General features: G+C 41.6%; 1 protein-coding gene across 7 annotated transcripts in view; it reads right to left on the reverse strand.

Annotated features, from left to right (window-relative positions):
• Positions 1 to 20,617, reverse strand: part of SMARCAL1 (SWI/SNF related, matrix associated, actin dependent regulator of chromatin, subfamily a like 1) — a 44,526-nt gene that overhangs the window by 13,228 nt on the left and 10,681 nt on the right. For all 7 annotated transcript variants that reach the window (XR_003398782.1, XM_026852490.1, XM_026852496.1 and 4 more), the window contains exons 6-10: positions 19,168 to 19,348; positions 18,029 to 18,179; positions 14,157 to 14,315; positions 12,353 to 12,418; positions 4,384 to 4,524 (exon numbers count right to left, since the gene is read on the reverse strand). Coding sequence is in view for 6 of the 7 variants with exons in the window: in XM_026852490.1 (XP_026708291.1) it covers positions 4,384 to 4,524; positions 12,353 to 12,418; positions 14,157 to 14,315; positions 18,029 to 18,179; positions 19,168 to 19,348 (698 nt within the window). In the remaining variant the exon portion in view is untranslated. The remainder of the gene's footprint in view (positions 1 to 4,383; positions 4,525 to 12,352; positions 12,419 to 14,156; positions 14,316 to 18,028; positions 18,180 to 19,167; positions 19,349 to 20,617) is intronic.

Here is a 20,617-nt window from a genome sequence, read left to right on the forward strand (position 1 = left end):
CCACTCTCCTTGTGCCACATTAATTGCTAAAATAGATTTAACCTTTAAAATTTTATATATCTTTTATTTGCCTTCCCCAAGAGAAACCTGCCGCAACACAGAAATGGAAGTAAAATAGGAAAAAACTCCTAAGTATTCACTCCATCCTCCTGTAAAATGCATGACACAAAATAAATCATAGCAGCCATGAGGTTAGCCATGTTACTGACTGTATTAAGGGATGGTGCTTTGATGCAAGAGAGATGAGAACATGCTATGAGACAGAAAGAGAAGGAATCAAAGAGCTAATGGGCAATTAAGGACTCTCTGATATCTGAAAGTGAACATTCCTACTTCAGGTTGAGACATCACAGGACAATCTACAATTCTATTGCTACATTGTACTGATGTGAACCATTAACTGACTTCAGAGTCTGGCACTTATGGCCACCATTAAAACTCATTTGACTTAATCTGTTCCTACATAAATATGTTATCATCTGATTATCTATAGTTGGTTCATTAAAGCAGAAAACAATTCAAACCCTAGGCACAAAGCCAGTTTGGATCTTGTAGAGTTAAAACTTTGGCTCCAACAACAGCACCATGGTACACAGCTAGAGGTAATAAACCCACCTGGATCTAAGCCAAGCCCTCAAAAAGCCAACATGGGTATTACTGCTCCGCTTCCCTGAAACCAGGAGTGCACTGCAGATATATCCCTCAGGTCTGTGAAGAGCTGGCTCAAGTCTAGTTGGGTTTATCAGCTTTATGCATGCTGCATAAAAGCTGACAGTGCTGAGCCCCATTCTTTGTGCACACTTTCTGCATTTCTTCAGGCTCTGTGGACCCAGCAGAGCAGCTGTACGAAACCAAGAAGGACCCACCTGGTGCTGCACCCAGCCTCAGAAGTCCTCTGTCCCCACTGCTCAGTGTGCTGGTAGCCAAGCAGCAGGCATCAATACTGACTAGGCTGCCGAGCAAGATCTGCTGCAGGGCCTGGACACTCTCCTCAGGCTACCTCATTCTACTCATGCAGCCCATGTTTATCCACTTTCCTCTTCCATAACAAGCAAGCAATATATATGTTTTGTGTCCATTGTAGCACAATTCATTTCAGAAGAGTAACATCATAATAACTAAAAGAACAAGGCACAAAACAGAGCAAATATACTATCTACTGTCATGTTAAAAAGCATATAAAGGCAGAATCTCTACAGTATGTTCAGATTACTATACTTCTTTTATGGTGACTGTTACTGGAACAATTTGCAAACAAGGAAACATGCTAGTTCTGTGCTGCACTTAGCTAGTGATTAAAAAGATTAATATTTTTTAATTATTAAAATATAGTTTAGCATATCCTATTGTGGAAAAGAAGAGAGAGAGAAAAGAGGGACATTTGTTTTGCCAAAATACACATCTGGCTTTGATCCATAACATTCCAGAACAAATGCTTCCAACTGTGATTTTCTTACCGAAGTGTTACAGCATCTTACATGAGTCAGTAAACTTATTACAGTGTTAGCAGAAGCTGCCAAACCCTTAAAAATTCAGAGCATGTGCTCACATAGAAATTATTTAATATTTGCCAACATCACCCAGTTTGAAAATTGAATTCACAGCACATATTTTGGGAAACAGACTTGAGATATTTTGTAAATAAACAGGTGACATTTTGCTTGCTGCATTTTTAAGAGTACAGATGCTGGGAGGTTGAATTACAAAATTATAAACTTTTTTATCTTTTCTAATCATATCTGCCAGATATTTGCAATTTTCTGTCATAAAACCTATCATCTTCAAACAGAAACTAGTCTGGTTTTAGTTTTAAATTGAATGGTTCAGGTTTGTCAATTTTTCTTTAAACTTACAATGCAATCAGATTTATTAACAATACTGAAACATTTTTACATAGCACCTTTCATCCTGACAGATCTCGCAAAGCCTTGCAAAACCTCTTTGGTTCTGTGCAATTCCAGCCCCACTCATAATGCTGCCACTTTCAGGACAGAAAGAAGAACCTATTTAAGTAATGACAGCAAAAGTACTAGAACAGTTCTTCAGAGAGGATGTAACTCCTAACACAATCTCAGGTTACAGCTGCAAAAAAGGAACATGAGGGACATACTACAGTCATGAGGGAACAACTACAGTCATCAAAACACCTTTTAATTTACTCATTGCTGAATGGATCTATGGCAACCCAATATTCAACAGTTCCATTTTTTCCTCTAATAGTATCCACATCTCATTTCCAGCAGCCCCACTTCTCTAAATAACCAAATTCTTTCTAGGTTCACTCTATCATTTACTGACATTAACCGTAGCAAAATGTCCCAAGTGAGCACTGAGAAGACCAGCAATATTCAAATGTCTAGTAGAGGCAGGTCAAACAGAGAAACAAAAAACTTGTACTAGAAACCCTGCAGAGGCTTTGAAGGAGAGATAATACAGACTGTGACCTCCATGCTGAGTTTCATTGTAGGCTGGAAACTAATACCCTGTTAAAACTTGAATTCTGTAAAACAATTTTATTTCTTTTATCCAGTTCAACATCTTACCTGAGGTCCATATGCCTCATAATTGAAGCAACAGCTCGTCATGCAGAACTTTACCCTCAAAGGGTTTATGAAACTTCAAGCCTATTTAGACTCACACATTGCAACTCAACTTTCCTTTTTACTGCAGAAAACCAACAATCTTAAACTGCATCTCTTAATTTCCCTCTAGAGAGTATTCTGAGCCCTACTCAAGCAGGAATCTTTCAAAAAAGATAATGAAGCTCAGCAGAAGGCATGGACCCTCTCCCTCCATATGATTCCTACTATGGATGGAGAAACAATAAGCTTAACCTGTGCCAGGAAAGCAGTGCTTTGCCAATATGAATGGTGTCATCTTCCAGAACTCAAGCTCCATATCTGTGATTCTGAATGCTAATGGCCTTACTTTAATCAGTGGTATCAGCATATGAGCACCAAAGCCAATGAATTGCTCATGTAGCTTGCACATTTGGACATACATAGAACAGCGCTACACTAGCTACGAAAGTGAAAGTGGGCATTCAGATACAGGACAAAGGGGACTTGAGAACTTTATATGAACTGAAATATGAATCTTCTTGATGGAAACTTGGCATATGTTAGCTACCCTAAACAATGAAAAGAAAACAAAACCACAAAAGCCCTATGAATAGCTGTTTTTATGGCATACACCGATGATGTTCAGTTCTTCTGTAAAAAATATTTTTGAGCACTGAAATGGTCATTTGGCCTTTCCAACCACTGTGCTGAATATTACTGCCAAGCAAACTGTCTTACAGAAAAGGAGGTACAAGTGAAATGGATCACTCGAGAACCAAGCAGAGCAAGCAAGTTCATGTACTACAGGACCATGCTCACACAAGCAAGTTCATGTACTACAGGACCATGCTCACGCTGTCAATCCATTCTGTGCCCCATGCTAACTGCTACATGCTTGTCCTGGACTGCAAGCCAGATTAGACAGATGTTGTTCTGAATCATAACTTGGAGGAACTTTAACTCTGGTTCCCCTTTCTGTGTCTATGCAACCAGCACAGAAGATCCTAGAGCCTCCTTTTACAACAGGCAGCTGCAAGAGCTCTTTTCTCAGCAGTGTGTGCCAACACACACAGCAGCTCTAGAGATGGCAAGCACAGCTGAGTTGCCCGTACATTGAGAGCAAGACAGCCATCATGACTGCAAACGCTGGCTCCCTGCAAAGCCAAGATCTTGTAGTGGTTGGACTCAGTAACTCTGCTGAAACCATGGCTAAGCAGCTGGCAGAGATAAAAGAAGTTAATTTATTCTCAAGATATGCTGAGTATCACATCCATTTCCTGAATTAGAAAAGGGTGGAATACAAACACTATAAGCCTCCATTTTTAACTTACCTGGAAATATAAAGTCTAAAATCTCAAGTAGAGGCTTTACTTTGTTAAATAGTCACTAAAGCAGACTAGAAACTGTTTTGTTTGGTTTGGTTTGTTTTTTTCTAAAATCAATTAGCCCAAACTTGAAGCTGCTTAAAGGTCACATAGTTTAAAACATTTAAAACACTCTGGCGGCAAATTCTTATTAGAACAGGCTCCTTTCCCAGCTGTGGCCAGCTTATTTTCCTTATTTTTTAGCTTTTAACTTCTGTGGCTTTCACGGCAGATTTTGACAAGAAACATTACCGTCTCCATGTCTCAGGCCCACCATTGCAGTGCCTACAGATTCTCAGGTTGAGAGCTTTTGAAAATGTTACTCTGCAGTGAGAGTCTCTCAAAATATGATGTAACATCAGACAGAAGAGAGGAAAGAAAAAGCCTCCACATTTTGAAAAAACAAAATAAAATGCTGTTTGCAGAGTCCCAGTCTGCCACTTCCTTCAGTGAAGTACCTTCTTAGCATCACAGTAGCGTAGCCCAAAGGAGTGGTAGTGTGGGAAGAAGGCTGGCTGGACAGCTGCAATCTGTGTGTAAAGCTCCGCGGGCCGCGACATGGCAGGAGTTCCCGAAAGTAAGATCACTCTCCTGGCAGCCTGAAAAAGCAAAATAGAGCACTGTTATCATAGAGCTTACAATATAAGCAGAACCTGCTAAGAAATCATCCCCAGTCCCCCCAAAAAATCTCAGAGCCATTGTCTAAGCACCCTAAATGGAAGAGTACTTCACCTTCCACAGATACTTTCAGCCTTCACTGCCTGAAGACACTCAAAGACAGCGTTTAAAACTTCTAGGAAGCAGGACAAACCATATTGTTTCTTATTCATCATCCACATGCTGTAAGGGAAGGGGATATCAATTTTTATGACAGTACTTTCTGAACTGGCGTTTACCCATAGATAGGTTAATCGCTAGCATTTCAATTGGCATCAGATGTCACAGCAAAGTGACACACCCTCTCAGGTACATCCTCACCTCCAAATAATTTCTCTTGTAATAAACCTGCACAGCAAGCCATAAACAGACTGTCTCCCTCACAAAAGCAGAAGAGACCCAGAAGAAGTAGGTTTTTTTTTTTTTCTTTTTAAATTCTACTAGCAAGGAGAGAAAGATGAAGCTGCCTTCAGAACCAGAACCCGAACCATGGCCCATCTAACAGCCATGATGAGTTTAGGCACAGCTGGCTAGATGCTAGAACATGAGTTAATAAATATGAATTATGCAAGAAGACTGTAAAACATGTGTTGCAGGGGAGACAGGAAGGGGGTGGGAAACCTGTATCTAAAGAGGTGCGCCCAAAAAGTCGGGGGGGAGAGGGAGGAAAACCATGACACTATAGACATAAAAGCCTCCAAGATGCATTTCTACCCTCATACCTCCATTATTATCTAATTCTATTATTAGACGAGATCTATGAATTTCTACTGCTGTAAATTCACATACAGTAGTTAAATTACACATGCCTTGTAATTTCCTGCATGGTTTAATGCAGGTTCATTAAAATAACAGAGATTCTTGAGTGACATCTGTACCAACAGCTCATTCACATTTAAATGAAAAAGAAAATGAAATTCTTTTATCAATTCACTGAGATCTACCAGTCACCCAAATCTATTCAGCTGATTCATCCACTCGCCAACCAAATCTGTTAGAAAAAGAGTTCACAGATCAGCTACCGGAAATTAATTTCAGGACTCATTATCAGATATTTATATGTAGGTTGTAATGAAGATGGGTCTTGCCTTCTCCATCCATCCCTATTAAACAGATCAGAAGGAACTATGGTCACCCCCAGGATCAGACAATTCCCATACACATTTAAAAAAGCAGGATATTTATTGAACTAAGTAAGAGGAGAGGTCAAACCTCTGGACATGTCAGAAGGTGAAAGCTATTATAGTTCGCACAAGACAGATGCCTATGATACTCAAAAGACAGAGGAGTCACAGAGACTAAAGATATCAGATCCTATGAGGAAACAAAGTGATAAAGCAGAAATTAGGTCAGTTTTTAAAATTAAGGTAACAGTGGAGGACAACTGAGCAGATCCTAGACAATACGTGATGCCCTGCAGAAGCCTTTGAGAAATAAGTTGACACCACCCTCAGAAATCTGCCGAAACACAAGACAAGCTAGTCCCACATGTGCAAGAAACCTCCAAATTAAACTTTTTCCTCTTGGACTAACAGAAGGCCACTGCTAGGAAAAAGACAACATGGAGGTCATGCAATTACAGACTGCTCATTTCAAGTAACTGTGGATGAAGGTAAAGCAAGAAAAGTTCACTCAGAACAGACCTGGGACATATTAAATGCAACATAAACCCAACTGTGTTGAAAGGTCTTCTGCCATCCTCAAAGCTCCTCCTATTTGGAGGGTGTTCCCCAGGAGCTACATGAGACGATACTGGAACACTAATTCCCCAGTAGTCACAACAATTAGTCAAGCTTCTTCCCCAAATAGTTACCGAAAGAGAGAATGATGAAGTTATAGGTTATATCAATTCTGCTATCAGTTGTCCAGCTGCTTCTGTGCTGCACACAACTTACTTCTGGACAGGGCATCTAACCATTATCAAGTGCTGTGATACACCTTCCATAATAAATCATTTTAAACAAACTGAGAATTAAAAAACAGTAAAAAAACCCCAAACCAACCAAAAAAACAGAAGACACCAGCTCTACGAGAGCTGTTAAGAACTTAAAGAAATTAATTTCAGAAAATTCTGTGGAATACAGGTGGTCTAACTCAGTATCTCAAGGGTCCCTTTCAGTTTTAAAATCCATGACAGAAGGAGCCCAAGAAAGAAGAAAAAAAAAATCCTAGGAAGACAAGTTTCTGAGTGTTGAAGGCTTCTTTAAATTCTGGATGAAAGAAATGTCTTTGATTCACATTTCTTTTTCTAGTGGCAATTCATTTTGAATAGATGCCAATAAAGATTTGCTCCTGCAGAGAAGTCTCTGCTGATCACTGCCTAATTCTTGTTTCCTGCTGAACCTTCTGTGCTGTCAAGAATGAGAGCTTACACCCTTTCTTCTGAGGCCTATAAGAATAATATGGAACAACAGCACAGAAAATAAGATTGCAGGGACTTTCTAGTAAAACCAGATCTGTAATCAGTTGATGCATATTTACACATAGGAGAACTAACATTTGCTGCTCATTAGCATTTAGGCACGAAGGTTAATCTTCCCCAGAAGTACTCCTCTCTCTCATGTGTCCTTGTGACTGTTCTTACAGCTACTTTCTTGTGAGATTGCCCACGGGAACTCTGACAGTGACTTGACTAGTGGAGAGCTGGTCTGTAGCCCTCATTTACTAAGTAACATAAGACAATTGTCTTTGTAGCATTACACTTGCACACACGATACACCAGCAAGAATTAATTCCACAGCTGTGACAACATTTACACAAGTCACATTTGAATGTCAAAGAGTAATTTATGAAATGGTAAACCCCGATGGCACTTACTTCAAAACCCAGCACCTAACTGGTTCAAAGGGGAGTAGGTGAGAAGGGGGTTTATGCCACAAAGAAATAATTGAACATGCAAAGAGCCTCATTAACATACAATGACTGTTTCTGTGTTAAATGAATTTCACAGCATGAGCTCTGCCATATGTTAACAGACTGACGTACATTTTTTAAACAAGTGTGGCTGGTTCTGGCTGTAAAATTACTTGTGTCCCTAGTTTTTGCTTACTCTGTCACTTTGAATTGCTTAACATAAGAATACCTTGTCCTGTGAAATAAAAGATTAGAGAGTGGCCATAATAAAATAGAGATAATCACCTGATGAAATAGAAGTTTTGATAAACAGAAAGGGTTGCAGCTGTTTTGAGGAGTCTGTTTCTGTACTTGGGTAAGATAGACAGGGCTCTGCATTTCATAAGATGATCCTACAGTGGTTATTCCAAAAACCAGAAATGTCTCTCCCTATTCTTAAGCGACATCTAGACATAGAATCTGTGTCAAATGGTGACGATCAGCTATGACTGGAGAAAATTACACTACCTCCCTATTTCGAGAAGGAAGGGAAACTGGAAGGTAAGAGTAGATCTGAAGATGCAGACAAAGCTTCTCCAACTTCAAGACGAAGGTCCTTCTCTCAGCAGATGACAACAAGCAAAGGTTTATTTATCCAATCCACATGGATTTGTAATCCCTGAAGACACCCACTACGTATTTCCACTGAAAAGGGAGAATTTTGTGTTCTCTCCTCACCTTCTACCTCCAGCGCTGACCTATTCCCCTCCATTACTTTTACGCATCTCTTTATTAAAACAAGCACAAAGAGTATTAGATTCCAGCCACACAATGTATTTGAAATTCCGTAATAGAAACAAAGACCTTTAACCCTGCAAACACTAGGATGTGCATCATGCTATTAACCTGAACAGCAGCTCAATAGGAAAAATCACATTAGTAATATTACCCAAATGTTGTGGAACAAAGCCCATGGGGAATACAATAGGAATAAGACTATTTTATGCCATTAGAATCTTTGATTAGATACTACTTTTTAATTCTCTGTTTCTAACCTAACTAGTTCTTCACTAAAAACTTACTGTCATGCTTCCAAACAACTCACCCATGTTCCATTGGGACCATCCCCAGTTTCCACTGCCTTGCAGTACTCCATACATCTACAGAAGAACAAATACCATGCAGCACTTTGGCTGGTTGAACGACGTGGAATCCTTTTCACTCCAGTCCCCAAGAGATTCCATCACAGATCAGTGAAAAACTTCTGGTTTGTCGTTTTTTCTTCATCTACATCCCTGGGCTTTGTTGTTCCATGGATATTAGTAGATATATAGTCCCTCTCCTAAACTCATGTCTCTGGGCCAGTCTAATCTTGGAAGGTAAATCAAATACCATGACACTTTCTGCTTCTGAGGGAGGCTGAGGCAGGGCAGAGGCGAAGGGAACAACCTGTATTGTCAGTACACCCAGGAGAACTCAGTCTCAAACATGAGACTAAAGTAAACAAGGTGACAGGAGTAGGTCCTGTTACTGATTGTCACAGCTCTGGATTAGCAGCAGGGACAAGCCAGGTCTGACCAGGCTTTCTGGTGACTCAACCAAAGCCCAACAGTGTGACTGTTCTCACTTTGATGTGTGTGGAAACCAGAGAAAGGGACTGCTTTGAACAGAGGAACTTCTAGCTCTCTTGAGTACCATGAGAGATGCTGAAGCTGGGGACAGATCTCATGCAGCTGCTAGCACAGACTGGCCACTGTGAAAGCTGGCTGAGCTTGAGAGCAGGATTTTTGGCACATGCCAAAACATCAAAGGACTGTTTTCTACTGCAGCTTTCAATCCAACTGCCTCCATAATTTTGCAGGGTTGCACACGGACTGTGTACAAACTCTTGACACGCAGTTCCATGCAGGTGGATGAAGCATTCTCCCCCATGTACAACTCCGCACACCCACAAGTTTGCACATCCACTGGGAACATTTAAAGGAATAAGAAACCTGGCCTAAACATTTTGCTGCTGCTGTTTCAGCTCACCCTGTCTTACTGTTTATAAGTTCCTCTCAAAGTTTTGACCAGTAACAATAAATTAGGCACAACATGTCTATATACTTACCCTAAACTACTGACAACCTGGGGCAAGCTACCAGGTAGCAAGCATGGTCATTGCATACATCCAGCCATTATAAAAGTTCAATCACACTTCCTACTGCCCCAAGCAAAACTTTCCTAAATCTGTCAGAGTAGCAGCTAAGTATGTCACAACAGATACTGAACACTACACACACCAAATACCGCACCACACACAGAGTTTGTGGGTTTTTTTAATATTAAAAAAAAATGTCTGGAAGCCCCCAAGTGACAAACTTAGGCCATGTATTTAATACATGGTTCTGCCTGACAATTCCACACCACTCTTGCTCCACAATATATACAAGAGGGCAGGAAAAGATGAATTATTACTGAGTGGCTAAAAATACTACTTCATTCTGAAAACCAGTCGGATATTAAAACTAAAATTAGGCTTTAAACGCTGTAGCCATGGGTTAAATATTTCAGAGGTGGAGATACAGCTTAGCTGTCTAACAAGACAGTTGCTAAATTAATATCCAACATAAGTAATCTTTATTATGAATGTATTGATTTATTCTGATTATTGTGCAGTTCTGTCTAAATACAACAATTTTAATATTTTACTTATTATTCAAATAGAGAAGTCACAGAAGCAGATTCTGTCAAGATAAAACGAATCCATTAAGAATGGATGGAAGTGACAGAAACATTTCAGGATCAAACATTTTAACTTAGATCTGTCCAGTGTCATTATGGAGTCATAAATCTCTGCAGTATGCAAGGACCAAGGATCACATTTCTTAGGTTTGGGGTTTTTTTCCCTTCTGTCCTCAAAAGTCAGTTCAAGGCTAAGCTCTCATGCTTTAGGATGTTTGGAACCTTGTAGAAAATATAAGCAACTATGGCAATTTCAGAAAGATTAAAGTGGCATAACACTACCAACAGCCAGAAGTGGCAACATTTACAAAGTAGACAAGGCATGAGATGACTCCTGGGGCTCTGGTTACACCGCTGTCATGGCTTCACACTCTGATCTTGAAGTAGGGACCATGGTGCTACCAGCAGTGTACCTTTCATGGGCTTGCCTACAGATACACCTTTTTTTGGTCTCTTCTAAGAGCTCCAGTACTGCTCTAATCCTTTTAACACAAAGTAATCCTCAGCAACATGTTTATCAATGCCTCTTATTCAGTAATCTCAAAGTATCATGTAAAATACTGAAAATACTCCCATTTTTATCCCATTGACTATTTACTATAAAGTTGACACAGTACAGTTGATAAATGCAGTTTTGAATGGTGAAAACTCCTCCTATTCTGGCAGTTCTTTCAAATATGAAAGTTTTAATGTGATGTGATGTGTCATGCCATTAATGAACACAACATCACTCACTAGTAGTTGAAGACAAAGCTGTCAAAGGGGCTAGTTTTAGAGCAAAACCCCTGTGTTGGAAAGCAAGGAGGGCAGAATAGTAGCTATTATAGCAAGTACCTGCTTCAGAAGTTATAGTCAGCAAGCAGGAGAATAAAATGTACCTAACACAAAACATCTGGTACAGTATGGTGTTCGCAGGTGAGATAATGCATGATATGAACATGAAACCCTTAATGCTTCTAGAAGGCTGAAATTCAGTTTCAGAAGCACCCATTCTCAGTTCTCTAAGACCAGTGATATGACAGCATAAAACTAAATTCTCAGTAAGTGCATACAGGCAATTAACCTCCGCTTAACAGTTACCATCTTTCACTCTCCTATCTTCCAGACTGCAAATAACTTTGACAAGCTGATCCTTACAAAGCTACAAGCAGGAAAAGATAAGACCACTTGTTGAGCATTTTGCAATGAGGCGAATTTGTTATTTTCCACCATTTTCAGATATATACCCTAATTACTGTACTTCAAACTGCTCATAAAATTGGACCTCCTACTTAGTTTCCAAACGTTAAAAGCCTGAAATGATTTGAAAGCCAAGAGAAGACAAGAGTCAGGCCTTTAAAGAGAATGAAGTTACTCAAGGACAGCCACCTTTGGTTTGCTATTAAGAATCTTGCATATAAAAGTTGGTTGCTCTAAAGCCATTGCAGATTGAATCTTCTCTTTATACACACTTGATGATAATTGCTGAAGGGAACTGCATTTACCTTGTTCTAATGTACAGACTCCAGTGTCTAGAAACTACTCATAACTTTAATCTGCTTAGAGGCTACCAGGGAGAATTTGATTCCTTGATCCCAGGACAACAGGCAGACATTAAAATTTACATTTCTCCTGTTATCGCATAATTGAATATTGCCTCCCTTCTGTGGGCCACCTGTCTTGCTAACCTCACATTCTGCCATTTCCTGCTAGTTCTGTATGCTTACCAACAGGAACATTCCTCCTGAACCCTAGCCACACAAATACATTGGAAGCTTGCAGTAACAAAGTAGAGCCCAAAGCCAAGGAAGAGACCTAGGTAATGTCATTTTGATATACAGCAGTAATCTGTGTGCCAAGAAGTAACTGATACTGATTATTTCCATTAAACAAGATGTTGACACTACTACATTCTTTCTACTTTTCCTGAAAATATTTAGTAAGTTTTGACATTCTCTTTTTTCCCCATCAACATAAAACTCATCACTGGCAGTAACACAATTAGATCAAGGGAGATTCTAACAGTTCTTTTGTTAGGCCTTACCATCTAACATTTGTACAGAAAGAAGTAGCCATGCCAGAGACAAATTTTGCTCTTGGATCTACAATGTTACCTGAATTTCCACTTGCACAACAACAGAATTCAGCTCCTGACTCCAAAACCTGGTAAATGGAGCAACACTGCTTTGGGAGCCTGACCTTAGCTGCTGGAGGTTTGGCACTCAGCATACGCACCTTGAGTAGAGGCATGGCAGCTTGGCATCGTGCAGTTTTTATGTTCTTTAGGAAATGAGATTCATCCTGAAACAAAACAAGCATGAAAGTGAAGATAGTTCTGATCCATAGTCCAACGGCAGGCTACAGAACAAATTCTCAGTATTCTCAGTTATCTAGTATTACAAGCCTATCATCCCGGAGGGTATTTCAAGCACTGGGATAGTCATATTAAATTCTAAATGAAAAGACAGCTTGGAGAGTAGCAGGATTCCTACATTCAAACCCACAGCTGCAAGTAAATGGAACAGAATCAAACCTTAAAGCCATAAATCTCAAACAACTGCAAACAAGTGAGCAGAGAGGGCTGGAGAAAGAGGAACATTATTTCCACCACCAATATTCATTTGCCCCTGTGTGTCCTTTAAATGCACCAAACATAGGAGGCCTATACAGTGCCACTTCTCTAAATAACGGGTTAATGAAAACCATAAGGAAAAAAGAAATCTAATTAGGATCCAACTGTTCTGCTGATAGGGCTCACCAGGTGGATAACAGCCTCCTACGTGAGACATCACCCCCAAACAGGCTTCATTTCTACCACTGTAGCAAAGCAGAACTTAGACACAAAAAGTAATCGGCGCCCTCCAAGGGTACAGTCTCATCTTTCCACATGTAGATGAGCAAGCAACCATGGATGCAAAGATAATACAGCTGCTTAGCCTCTCAAGCACAGCCTTCTTCCTCCTGATTAACAAATCAGCTACATTAATGTTCCCAGCCATCAAAAAAAGACTGGAAGGAAAAGCAGGGAAGCTCAGCACTCAGTAGGGCTACTCTCATCTGTAAAAACATATACAGGGTCCAGATTTTAACATATAAACACACAGAAACAACATCTGCCAGCTCAGGGCTGGTAAAAGGTTCCAGGGTAGTAGCCCTAGAGCCCAAGTCCCTTTACTCCAAGCACCAACATACAGAAGTAACAATATGCATTTCCACCCTAACTCTTGTCAGAGTGAGCAGGGGAAAAAAAATTTTAAAAAAATTCCCATGAGTAGTTTGGTCTCCAAAGAGCTCCATCTATTCCCACATTCCCATCTGATCTTGAGAAACAAAAGGATTATGTTCCAATTGTCATTATCTTAGGGACAGGTGCATGTGTGCTAAAAAACTAGACTGAGAACATCAAACACTCATAGTAAGTCATGCATACACTTTTGGTCTTTACTGATCCAAGCTATATTTGAAACACTAGATGTTTTGAATATTTAGTAACTGAAATTTAGAAAAACACCTTTTATTGTGACTCTGTAAAAGGTTAAAAAATGGGTTTCAAACTAATTAAGAAATGATGCAAGTGATCAAAGAAGGCTTAAAGCAGATTGTCAGTGGAACACAAGCAAGGTGAGATTTTTTGATGCTTTACCCACATACTTGATGTTTAGAAGTTATCTGGTTTACGGGATAAACACTAACACCAACCTGAAGTCCAATCCCCTTAAAAAGATACAATTCCAATTGACACACCACGTTGAACTCCTTTCTCTCCAGCAGAGGACATGCCCAACCACAATGAAACTAGAGAGGTACTATAACCAGTGAAAGAGAAAACAGCCTCAGGAATCAAACTCTACTAGTTAACTCAAAAGGTTTCAGAGAAACCTCCTGCTTCTACTTATGAAGAGAGCTGTGATCACAGCCACCACTACAAGATAGTTTCAGTCCTCAATAAGGCCCACTTCACACTTCTCTCCCGTACAACACAAAGGTTACCCCATTTGCAGCATACAATTAACTTCAAAATTTTAAGTGTACCACTTACAATAATAACTACTTGGAAAGTGCTCTTAAGTTTCTTGTCCATCTTGCTGAGAAGGTCAAAGCTGACAATGTTGATCAAGCTTGCTGTTAGTTTGTCTTTGCCACTCACTATGACATTGGTGCTACCTGGACTCAAGGATGGAAGCCACCTGTGAAATGCCTGGAGGAAGAGGAAAGCAATTAATTGCATTCTGGTGCTTATGTCCCCTATCAGGATCCCAAAGCACTTCACAGAGCATCCTCATAAATGCTTAGAACATGAAGCCACCCCATCCACCACCTGACATCAGCTGGAAGCACAGTAAGGGTAAGCAGCCTCATCAAGGCAACAACCCTAGTAACGGGAAGATCAAGAACAGAACCCAGGCCAGAAGGCCAAATCTACCTTCCGCAGCTGAGAAGGCTCAAACATGCTCTATTCTTGCTTCTTAGTAATAATAAAAAAAATAATATCTGTAGTAGAAATGTGCATAACCTCCCAACAACGTTACCTGCTATGCTCAGAGCCACAGAATGCAGTGACCACTACTGACAGGGAAAATTAGCTTTCCCCCTCAACAGGAAACCTCAGGCTCTAAAACACAAGACTTCTAAGCAGTAAACATCTATCACTGTGGCCATGTTTACTCCACAGCAAGGATAAAGTACAACTCATCCAGATCAAGAAAAACCCTTCCACTACCTCTCCTTCTTAAAAAATCTACAAAAAAACCCAAACAAAATTAAAAGATCAAGTTGACAACACACCAGCTGCTCTATGACAGCAGCTGAAATACATGTGGTGATAGTCATTCAAATCAACCTCTTGAAATGCTCCACACACCAGAGCAAGATATCCTCTCCCAAACCCATCTGTTAGCTACCAAGCACCCACCATTTCCCTTGTAATTGTGTCCCAAATGACACCAACCTCTCTGCAACATTCTGCTGATGCTGCTCTGCAAAGAATTGGCTGGGGCTTTAGCAATCATGATCTGGTCCCTACAATGCTGTATCCAAGTGAGAAATGGCACCTCTGTCTCCAGGCCCTTCATTTATAGAAATCCCTCAAGCATCATTCCTGTCCTCGTGTTTGGCATCCTCATGAAGCAGACAGGAGTTAAACGTGAGCTTCTCACATTTCTCAGTATGTAAGAAACTAATGATTAACTACCCTTCACCATTTATGGTAAGCACTTGTCATGGTTTGAACTCAGAGGGCAACTGAGCACCATGCAGCCACTCACTCACCCCTTCCCCCTCAGGACTGGGAAGGAAAAAATAAAGCAAAAGGCTCAGGAATCAAGATAAGGACAAAGAGGGATGACTCACCCATTACAGTCATGGATAAAAGACAGACTCATCAGGGGAAGAAAAAGAATACCAATTTAATTGAGACACTAACAACAACATTTAACAGACAGAGTAGGACAGTGAGAAGCATTACCACATCTTAAAAACACCTTCCCCCACCCCTCCCTTCTTTCCAGGCTTAGCTTTGCTCCTTATTTCTCTACATGCTCAAGGAGGAAGAATGGGGGGTGCAGTCAGTCATGCCACTTCTTCCTCCTCAGGGTGTGGTAGGGGAACTCCTTGCATTCTTCTCCTGCTCCAGCATGGTTCCCTCTCACGGGAGACAGTCCTCCACACACCTTCTCCAACCTGAGCCCTTCCCACAGGCCGCAGCATCTTCCTAGGTGCTCCAGTGTGTGTTGCTCCAGCGTGTCGCAATCCTCCCAGTGCTGAACTACAACAGCAGGGGCTTCATCCCGCAGAGCCATGGCCTCCTTTGGGCACAGTCACCTGCTCCAGCGTGGGGTCCTCCACAGGCTGCAGGTGGGTCTCTGCTCTGCTAGGGACCTCCATGGGTGGCAGGGGGGCAGCCTGCCCTCTCATCATGAGCTGCAAGGGAGTGGCTCTGCACCAGCACACCTACCCCCTTCCCCCTCCTTTCTTCCACTGACCTCACATAGGTGTCCTCCTCGCAACTCCTCCTCCCAGGTTCCCCTTTCTAAATACGTTATCACAGAGGTGCCACCACTATCACTAACTGGCCCAGCCTTGGTACAGAAGCAGGTCTGACTTGGAGCCAGGGAAACCTTGAGAAGCTTCTCACAGGGGGCCACCTCTGTAGCAAAAACCCCACCACACACAAACACAGCATAGCACCACAAACAAAATGGGTGAACATGCAGGCAAGGTTAGATCCCAAAAAATATGTGGCTGACACTAGACCAAAACTCAGATGAAGGTGGCAGCAATGAGAAAGTACCTGGAAGCTCCTAGGTGTACTGCCCTCTCCTTTTATAAAGGGCATGTGGATAATTTACATCATAAAAGTGATCCTATGTTTCTCACTTGATGCTGATGTTTGTCCACAAGAAGTTCTTTGAAACTGCACTGACTTAATTACTTAAGTTCCAGTGCTGAAGTCCAAATGCCCATGGCTGCAGTACTTCTCACCCAAGAGCACCGTGCATCTTCCCACTAGCTTCCTGTGGCAGCTTGAATATAAAGGCACTCAGCAGTCTGAGGCCAGAAAGCCAAAATAAACCACTGACAACTGTGAGATGAAGACCATTTCTGGCAATTCAGCTCTGGAGACACCACAAAACCTTCTACCATTACAGTAAAACACATCTGTAGAAGAACGAACTGAGTGGATTAGAGACCATAATAAACTCTACCTTCTTCCACTTTCTGTGACACATTTTTCTTTGACCTGCATCCTTCACACACCCATAAAGAAACATAGATCATTTTAAAGCAAATGTCCTAACAAAATATCTCCTACAACAGCCTCCTGGGGAGTCAGGAGTAGGGGAAGGAAGAGGAAATCAAGCACTCAAGGAAAAAAAAAACCAACAAAACAAACACCTCATATTGCTTAGATCTCTTGAAACAGGATGTAGGAGCTTAGCTGCAGGTGCCCAGTACTTCAGGAAACCAGACCTCAAATCATTCCCAGTAGGTATCCCACAGAATTCAGGTTAGGTATTGACCCAGAGATCTATGGACCTTTGAAATATCAAACATGATGAGCATCACTCCCTTGTTTAGTAAACAATTTTATTTTCTTGTCAGCCAAGATTTTGTTGCACTACTGGATGTGAAAACACACACCAAGATGCTCTAACAACTGGTTACAGCACAAAGCCAGCAAATCCCAATCGATACACTTCTCATCAACGCAACATTCCAGGGAAAGCTAAGCTCCCATCCTCTCCTGCTCAGGCATGAAATTACTGACCTAAAACCTCTGGCTCACCTTTTTCCTTCCACAGTGAACATTTCACTAGCCTATAGCAACCCAACAGGCTCAGTGTATAAGCCATGATAGTGATTTATTTCAAGACACATCTCCCAGCCACCCAAGCTTTCTTGGGCTTCTGATCAACGTTAATAAAGGACTCAGAGGAGTCAGCAGCATACAGTGGACAGGCCAAAACACGTATTATGACAGACATTTAATAATGATGATAACAGGGCCTCTTGAACAGAGCAGAGAATACCAGCATCTGGGCTTCTATTCCAGCCAAGGGATTGGCAAATACTACTACGAAGGGCTTGAATGCAACTGACAATTGCTTGAATACAACTATTGTCTTTGACACTGATGAGTAAATGCCCCCTTAGAGCCAGTTGACTTGCCGGAACAACGTTAACAAGAGGGTCAGAGAAGATACTTTCTCTAGATCTCCCTCCTTCCAACAGATCAATCAGCTGGACCACAAAAAGAAAATCAGCCATAAAAGAAAACAGACATATACCATATAGTTGATGCCAAGCAATTTCCCTCCTGCAAGTTTCTAAATGAGTACAATTTTTAGTTTCTTCCCCTTAATATTCATCTTCTTAAAATTTTAACTTGTACAGAGTACGAGCTCACAGTACCTCTGCCCATGTAAACCTCACAGAAGAAGGAGTCACCACCAGCAAGGGCCATTCCTTTCGGTAATAAGCAGCAATGCAGATCGCCTGGATGGTCTTGCCCAGGCCCATGTCATCCGCAAGAAGTAAACGTCCATTTCTTGAAATTGCGAAACTGGGACAATAGAGAGAGGACATAAGTAAGAGACAAGAAATGGGTTACTATCTGTCATAGCAGATGAGCACAACTCCTCACCAAGCCTATAAAGTGATCAGCCTGGAAGTGATCTGGGTTCTTCAGTAAATTTGGATCTTCTCCTTTAGTCTTAACACAAGTGAGCAACTCTCACAAATCCCTCAAAGCTTGGAAGCTCCAGAACAGAATGGTTCAGCCCAGTCCTTAGGGACTTTGATTTCATATGAAGAGTAGTCTCAAGACCTTACAGTTATTTAAAGCACATTCTTCCATGATATTACTTGCATTCTGTCCCAGAGTTCATCCTGGCTGAGCTAAGAAAATATTATTAATAACAGAGTCACTTTAACACCACTAAGTACAGACTTTCCTGGGCTGCATCTTGAAGTCGACAACTAATGACCATATATAATGGGGACAGAGACATTTAAAAGTTTATCTCTACATACAATTAGTCATTTTAAATCTTTCAAGGCCTGGGTCCTGCTTCCTGGGACTTTCCTTTGTGTAGTTAATATTTAAAAACCACCACCACCACAAGAGACACACTTGGGGTGGGGTGAAGATGACCTTACAAAATTTAAAAAAAAAAATCATGTGACAATTAGGCATATAGTGAATCACAAGAGGGAGATCAGAGATGTATTGATCAATTTTATGAGACCAGCAAAATGCTATTTTTCTTCTGACTCATGATGAAGAATTCTAGCTAGAAGCAGGATAGATGTGTCACCCAAAGAAAAAAAAAACAAACAATAAATCCACACCTCCCCACCCCACCCCCTCCCCCCAACAAAACAAACCATACCCTACCAAACAACCAAGAGCTCAGACTGCCAGTATGTAACAGCCCAAGACTGGAGAAATGTGGAGCCCTGCATGAACAGAATGCAGCCTGGGCACCAATATAAAGTACACAGTTCTGAGAAAGGACTGGCTCTTTTAACAGCATGCAAAAAGGACATACTTCACACCTTCCCGCTGAAAGGGCATGAGACTCATCACAATTTTGGAGTCCACGACTGAAAGGTCAGCATCAGGAATATCTGTCTGTGATGTAGATCTCTGTATTTGAGCAGCAAAGGTTTGTATTACTGCCTCGGGCAGTGGCTCCACTTCTACTGACACAAGGCTCTGTAACACTTCCACTGCAAAGAACAGAGCAGTTTATCATCAGAAGGGACAACATACACATAACTTGCATTATGGATGGTAGGGCACAACCCTCAACCTCATCAACAATATTACTTCCTATCCTGGAACAGCTCAAGAAAGCACTGCATCATGCACAGGTGTTGGCCTGGCCTCTTCTCTGAAGTCTATTTCAGAACCACATGATGAATCACATCTCCTCCCCTCGTATTTAGACTTGGTTATAAAAAACAGAAAGTCTGATGCCATCATTCAGAGATGATTGCTACTAATACAGCTGGAGCTGGATTATTCACACTGAGGGCAGCTTAGGGCACACTTTACTCAGAAATAAAAGTATGGATTTGAACAAAAGAGCTCCTGAAGCCTAGAAGGCTGAGGCATCTTTGGGATTCTATGTTAAACTCCACTGAGGTCTCCACCATCCCTGAGTGATCAGGTGTGACCTGAGACAGTTACCTGAAGCATATCATACATCTTCAGCTTTCATAACTTCCTTCTCCTGTTCCCCAAACACACAGAGGTTTGTCTCTGTCTACACTTTACCACCCCTTGTTTACCACATTTGGGTAAGAAAACAGGAAGCACCTCAAGACTCAAGAGAAATTGCTTGTGTACCACCATTAGCAGCACTCTGACAGCCATTCCTCAGGGACAAGGTACTAACATGTCATATAATGGCCAACCAGGGGATCAGGCCTAGTCAGCATGGGTTTATGAAACCTGATCTCCTATGACAGGGCAACCTTACTGGATGAGGGAAAGGCTGTGCATGTTGTTTACTTTGACTTCAGTAAGGCCTTTGACACCATTTCCCACAGCATTCTCCTGGTGAAACCGGCTGCTTGCGGCTTGGATGAGCACACGCTTCACTGGGTAAAAACTGGCTGGATGGCCGGGCCCAAAGAGTTGTGGTTAATGGAGTTAAATCTGGTTGGTGGCTGGTCACAAGTGGTGTCCCCCAGGCCTCGGTTTTGGGGCCACTCCTGTCTAACATCTTTGTTGATGATCTAGACAAGGGGATTGAGTGAACCCTCAGTCAGTTTGCAGATGACACCAAGTTGGGTGGGAGTGTTGATCTGCCCCAGGGTAGGGAGGCTCTGCAGAGAGACCTGGACAGGCTGGAGCAATGGGCTGAGGCCAACTGGAGGAGTTTCAATAAGGCCAAATGCCGGGGGCTGCACTTGGGCACAACAACCCCCAGCAGCGCTACAGGCTTGGGGAGGAGTGGCTGGAGAGCTGCCAGTCAGAGAGGGACCTGGGGG

The sequence above is a fragment of the Athene cunicularia genome (assembly GCF_003259725.1).
Source record: "Athene cunicularia isolate RWA chromosome 7 unlocalized genomic scaffold, athCun1 chr7_part1, whole genome shotgun sequence".
NCBI lineage: Eukaryota > Metazoa > Chordata > Aves > Strigiformes > Strigidae > Athene > Athene cunicularia.